This window comes from Pterocles gutturalis, unplaced genomic scaffold (genome assembly GCF_000699245.1).
Source record: "Pterocles gutturalis isolate BGI_N339 unplaced genomic scaffold, ASM69924v1 Scaffold22755, whole genome shotgun sequence".
In the NCBI taxonomy this organism is placed as follows: Eukaryota; Metazoa; Chordata; class Aves; order Pterocliformes; family Pteroclidae; genus Pterocles; species Pterocles gutturalis.
Genome location: NW_010138829.1, coordinates 3,202 through 10,030, shown reverse-complemented (window position 1 = coordinate 10,030; position 6,829 = coordinate 3,202). Strand labels below are relative to the sequence as shown.

The 6,829-nt window shown below is 39.7% G+C and overlaps 1 protein-coding gene across 1 annotated transcript; it reads right to left on the bottom strand.

Annotated features, from left to right (window-relative positions):
• Positions 1-657: 657 nt before the first annotated feature.
• On the bottom strand, positions 658-5,922 carry CAPZA1 (capping protein (actin filament) muscle Z-line, alpha 1; the record flags this gene model as incomplete). The annotated part of the gene is made up of 9 exons (XM_010083157.1): positions 658-1,356; positions 1,923-1,985; positions 2,579-2,650; positions 3,148-3,226; positions 3,487-3,566; positions 3,959-4,165; positions 4,985-5,048; positions 5,556-5,607; positions 5,859-5,922. Coding segments are annotated over 9 exons (822 nt in total), but the record flags the coding sequence as incomplete, so codon positions are not given.
• Positions 5,923-6,829: the final 907 nt, after the last annotated feature.

Sequence of the window (6,829 nt, the reverse complement as noted above, 5' to 3'; positions counted from 1 at the left end):
TCCCATCCCTATCCTCTCAGCCCGTTTCTTTGTGGATTTAAAACCAGGAAGACACTAGCCAGTTTAGAAACCAGAACCTGCAGGAAGGTCCAGGGAGAACAGAGTGCAAAAAAAGCCAAGTGAGTTAATCAAAGGGGTTTCATTTTGCAGTGAATCCATATTCTGAGTTCTCACTGAGAAAGGCGTACACCTCTTCAGCCTCCCCTTTGGACTGCAATTTCTGATTTTACAGAAAAAAACAAAGTAACACAGAGCAAGCATTTAGAGAGCAATGAAGAGATTCATTCCAAAATCCCCTTTAAGTATGACAAGAAACTGGCCACAATTGAGACAAAATGGAAAGGGTTTTTTTCTCTCACTTTGGTGCAAGTTTATTTATTTTGTACACTATCCATCCATACACCTGATACAAATTCTATGAACCTGCCACAAAGCATTAAGTACAACATACCTATTATTCTGCAGACATTTGCATTTTTAATCACCATCCAGCCTATGTGGATCAGCAGTGACTCTACACAGAGACTTGCAGTTCTGTAAAAATACAGATGTCTGATAACCGTACATACAATGAGGGAGGGGAGAGCAAAAATGTTCACTTTTAGGGAACATGGCTCAAATTTTCAGATTAAAAAAAAAAACAAACTGCATCTCTGGAAGAGCTGGCTGTGTAGGGATTCCTGTAAAGGATCTTGTAAACTCATATAGTAAAATCAAAGCCTGCAGGCTTTTTACTCTGTGGAGGTCAGGAATAAGGATATATGAGGACTCGCTGTCTTTCGCTTTTATTATATCTTGCAGCATAGTGCCTTGAGCTGTTGGCAGACTTGACAAACTTACTGTAGTACCTGGAGAGCTGTATGCGGGTAAAGGGAATGCTCTGCACCCTCAGCTGTATTTATAGTAGGGCTTTTCCAGCTAGGAAGTTTTCCAACCAGTACAATCAGTGATTGAAAACAGCTTCAGTTCTGAATCATGAATGTGGCTTAATTAAAATGACCTATCAGTAAATGCAGTCACAAGAGGAAGTTTATGTGGCAAGAAACACAAAACAAAGACAAGGCTATTTGTTCTACAAGTTCTGTCTGGGGCTAGAAAACTTGTTAACTTTGAAAGCCCTAGAAAAATGCTGCACTGGTTTAGAAACCATCTACTTGGCATAGGACCACATTTGTTTTTGCACACAAACATTTCGTAAATCTCCTTCTTTCCGCATTAAGCATTCTGCATTTCTTTGCCAATCTTGTAGCTGAGGATTTTGTTCCAGTCGATCTTGGTGCGGGTGACAGGTAGCTGCCGGCGCAAGGCTTTGAAAGTGGTGTCTGACATAGTCTGGTAGTTCTCACTGATTGCTGTCTGCAATGGCAAGGAGACTCAGTTACAGCAGTAGTAAGATACTCTGAGAAAACATGACTCTGTGTTAAAGCCAAAAACCCCTTTCTAATTAGTTAATAACGTTCGCCTTCTAAAGATACAGTCACCAGTGTGTGTGCAAATAAAAGGGCTTCTACTAAACTCCCCTGTGAATGTAGCAGCGTCTCTTTAGGTGTTTCACCGACTTACCTGCATCAAGTCTCCTTGCACACAGGCTGGGACAATGTAAAAAGCTGTCACACAAATTTCCTCTTCAGTGTTTTAACTGATACAGAGGAAAATACTTAGACCCACCCACTCCCCTTCCATCCTTGTTCCAGGCATCACTTATAACCCTTTAAAATAACGATGCAGCAAACTTGATTATTAATTACAAATAGCTTTACAACTGGATTATTTAAACAAATACTACTGCCCTCTTCTAAGTAACTGTTACAGTCAATACCAGATTCAGACAGGAACAGAATTAAAGGTCAGTTTTCCATGTTTCCATGTAAGTGGAGACTGACATGAGTCCATCATACTTATTTAACCACTGCTGATCTTACCTGGTACTCGTTTTCTGCATTTTCTATTATCTTAATAAACTCCTTAGCTGTCTGGACATCGCTCTACAAAGGGAACAAAATTTTTTTATATGTTTGAGAGCAACTTACAAAAGCTACACAACAGATTTATTCTCAAATGATAGGCTGAGTATAGCTCAAGTGGGTAACAGCAGCAGCTTCTGCCTCATGTTTGTAGCCAGGCTCCTTTCTCTCACTACAGCTGTCTGGTGAGGCTCACAATAGAGTCTAGAGCTTGTGCTCCAAACTGAAACAGGACTGCACCCTAGTGAGCAAAAGGGAAGTAGACCTTCATGGTATAGATGAGGGATTTTGTGAATTTTGCTTCCTCTACTGTAACACAGGACTTCTTATTTTTCCTTAGCACACCACTCTTACTGTTCATTTCCCTTGCACATAGACAGAAAAGCATATTCTGCCCTCTTTAACTGAGACTCGTAAGAGAACCTTTCCAGCAGAGACGTACTTCAGAGATGCGGGCTTCCCATGTAACTCTAAACACTATAACTACACTGACTACTCACTCTAAGATAACATAACTTTAAAGTCAAGGGAATGTAGTCATAGAAATGTATGTCTCACGAGATCTTTAAGAAATAAAAGTTGCCTTACATAAAAAAATATTTTAGTATACTTACTGAAACCTGTACAGAGTCCTGGATATCTTTATGACTAACCAGTTGAACATTGCCGTCTTCATAATAATGGACCTTAACAAAGAGACAAAATGCAGGTCATCATTAACACTCACTTTATAATCCCTACAGCCCCCAAATGCTGCCAGAATGGCACAACAGCATTGTTGTGCCAGTCTTCTCTGCTTACGTGGAGGCTAAAAGCAGGATGGATTTTCTAAAAGGTTTCATTCTTTGTCAAGACTGTTCAAGATTATGTTAATGCAGTAAATGCCTAGAGTTGAAATAAGAGCAATTATAAAATAATTAATGGTATAGGTTTTAGCCCTGTGAAGTGAAGCAGACTTGGAGGCACAGAAGGTAATGCGATATAATAAACCACAGGCCAGACTGCAGACCATGTCTGAATCATTAGTTTTAAGAATTAATTTCTTGAATTGTATAGTTTAATAGTATCTTCACTTGAGAAGGACATCTCGGCTGTGTTTCAGCATCTCACTCTGAGTTGAATGCATTAGTGTAAGAGAAGCGCAATACAGCTTCTCCTGCCACTGCCAGAAAAAGTAACTCACCTGGATCTTGAGCACTGCAGCCACTTGGGCTGTTGGTGGTGTGATGGTAAACTTCCATTCTGATCTCCAACGACCATTCCTAAAAACAAAGCATGAAAACTGTATTTCCAAAAAGTTTTTATAACAAAAAGAACCAAATTAACAAGAGCAAGTTGATAGGTCATTGAGCCACACTGAAGGCTTTTGGGAAATGCCAATGGGGCTTCAAGGAAAACAGCCCACAGAATGAGAAGCAGAACTTCTTGGGAAGCCCAAGACTACTTGTCCTTCAGACTGTCAGAAGACATGGAGGACAGGTTTGAGGACTAGTAAAGGGAGAAAATGTTGAAATAGTCTTACCAGAAGTTTTTGGGCTGGAACTGGTGGCTCTCAATACAGGCAATAATTGTTTGCTGGCCATCTATAGATTTACCGTAAACCTGTATTTAGAAAAAGAGTTAAAAAGGTCCAAGGGCTGAGGAAAGCCGTTCTTAATTTCTGTTCTTGGCATCATCATGGAAAGCTTGCTATTGTGGTATCTCACTGGGAACGTGTACCGCTAATTACACTGTCCAACACCTCCACTTGCACATATGTGCAAATAATGCCTCTTTTTTATTAACTGCAGGTGTGATGGTGCTTGGCAGTCATGACTATGAAAAATAACACCTAATACATCTTCACCACCGTGTGCATACCAAGATGCTTGTCCCCTCTTTGGAACTTGTTATTCCAAAGTCAGTAAAAACACTAGTGAGGATGGCAAATTCAAACAGCCCAGCACAAAGCCCGCTCAAGGTACTGACTGACACAGAACAACGGGATACTCAACAGTACAGAAGCCATTGGGGTAATGATCTTTCACGTAAGCTCTCAATGCGCTGTCACAGGCATCTCTCCATTGCTTTAAAGCTGGTTCTGTGTTCTCAGGCTGGGGGTCACTGGCTTCTTTCCTTAAATGGTCAAACTTAAAAGAAAGTTTGTTTCTTGGGTCTAAAAATCTGCCATTGCCCAGATCACCATGTTCTGTGATTAAGACCTGTAAAAGAAGTTGGAATTAAGATACACTTATGCTGCTGCAAATGTCCTGTTTCATGTTTTTCCCTATCTGAATAGATATCCATGCTTCAATAGATTCTAAAGAAAAAAGGATTTTCAGTAATATTTAAGCTAACAGTGGCTGTAGTAAGGCTGAGTAGTGTAACTTTCTCTTGTCAAAGCTATTTCTATGGACAGCCCTCTTAAAAATATCTGCCTCCCATGAACATATCTGGCACACCAGAAAAGCTAGGTCAGTACTTGGCTCAGAGAACAGAACAGATGGTCAGGCCAGCTTCCCATCTTCTGCAGAACTTGCTTCTTGGTCTCAAAAAAAAAAAAAAATTGTTCTGCTGTCATAGACTGGATAGTATGGATTGTTACAACCAATGATATAGTATGTTCTTAGGGCAACTGGGAATGGATTAAAAATGCAGAAAATTTAAAAAAAACACATTATTAAGAGTCTACTACCTACTGCCACTAGAAACTGTAAGCAGATAGCAACATAAGGAGTTTTAAGTGAGCTTTAAATAGTAATCTTTAATCATTCATACTCCAAGTAGAATTCCAGTGACTTCAGCATGGAGCTTTACTTAAGGAACAATGAATTAGAGTGTCAGACAATACTTTGGGAACATCTCACCTATGCTGCTTCTATAAGAACAAAGGTTTGGTAATGAAATGGTGGGTGGGGAAGGAGGAGAGGTGGTAACTTGTGAGTAGAATGAAACTAGTCAAGATCTCGAAGAAACAACATATTTATTGGTTTTGCACAGTGTAGTAATACAAACCTCAAGTGTAAAAAGTTTTCTCTTACCTGATCATCGTACCCTTCTATCTTCACCGGAGTGAACTGATCCATGTTATACTGGGCAAATGCACTGTTAAGAATTAAAAGAACATGAACTTTAGCTGTACATGCACATTTATTTAGGCTCAAGAATAATGTGATTTACATTACAGAAAATTTCAACTTAATTTGGCGAATAATACACATGAGCACCCTTAAGGGATTTTTCAATACCTTTTATTGACGATAGCTATAAAACCAAGTCTAAAGCCAGGTTTATTTAGTGATGACCAGAGAAGAACAGAGTTCAAAAGGAGAACAGCAGGCATCCTGGGGGAATATGAGCAAGCCAAGGCAAAACAGGAACACCCCAAATACAATTTAGACAGCACCAAGGTAAACAAATGAGTAGACTAATATTTACTACAATTTTCTTATGTAAGACCTGCTGACTGACATGTCACCTAGCCTGAAGTAAAATCTTAGCATCAAAAAGCTTGTATGCATAACCTTTAAGCACCTTCTAATGAGCCCGCACAAGTAAGCAAGGTATTTTGAAAGGGTTTTTTTCAATTGTATTTGAGATATTAGTACTTACTGTGCTGCTCCTTCCCTGAGAAGATTGTCATTGTTAAGCAATAACCGGACATCTGGAGGAGAGAGCGTTCAGGTAGGTTATTGGATTTTTTTAATCAAATGTTTCTCTTTATGCATTTAATTTTCAGCTATAGAAATGCAAACATTAAAATGAATAAATAATTTCATTAAGCATACGTAGTCACAGAACGACAGCATGCTTTTCTCCTCATCACCTCTTAAGCTTCAAAGCAGTATAAAGTGACACAGCCTTAGACTCTTCTAACAGATGAACACCACTGATCGTTCTTCCTTATCAACTTACCATTGAACACTTCATTGAATTCTCCAGGGGGTGCATGAGTGATGAATTTTGCAGCTATACGCACCTACAATGAAGCAGAAAAGTAATTAAACTGAAGACAAAAGATAATTTACTGAGTTCATACATACTGCAACCTACCCTGAAGCAATTTACCAACAAAACCAACTCTGACAGTGGCAGGAACTGCCAGATTTAGGGAGGAATCTAGGCATGCGCTGTCAAAACAGAAACAGTTGGTCTCATAAGACCAGATTTTTTTTTCAGTGTAACTGAGCAGAAGAATTACAAATATACTCAGAAGAAGTGCAAACTTCACACGGGCACCTGTAAAAACGTGAACTGTTCAACCTGTGTAGAGCTAACCTATTTAAAGTAAATGAATGCTGGGTAGCCACTCTTCTTGGTGACATTCCCAGTGTTTTTTCCTGATCCTTGATAGTAAGTAGAAACCTAAATGCCAAGGTATGTAAGAATAAGAAACCACTGCAGTAAAAGTGATACTGTCATTTACAGCACAACCACATAGCTAAGGAGTGTCTGACGTTTATTGCAAGACACCGTGACTCCCCGTGATGTGACTTGTTAGATGCTGATATCTGGCTGAAGGAGACACCACTGCTTCACAGCAAACAGCCCGTGAAGGATGGGGGTTGATCCTCTAGAAACAGAGCAGTAATGTAATTACAACCACCATGGGACTGCTTCCAGAGTTAACTGGGCCTCCTGGACTTTGAAAAGCCCCTGATGTGCTCAGAGCCTCCAAACCCAAATTTCAGCAGGTGTGTGGTGTGTTGTGTTTTTTTTTTGTTAATCCTCATGTAATGTTGTCCTGGTCACTTCTAACATTCTGTGGCATGTTACTCCTCTTATCTTGAAGTAGTATTTTATTGGAAGCTGTACTGTAGTCCAGACATGAACTGTCAGAGCGGTGGAAGAATTCGGGCACGTGGAACTGCGAGTGATACAATAAA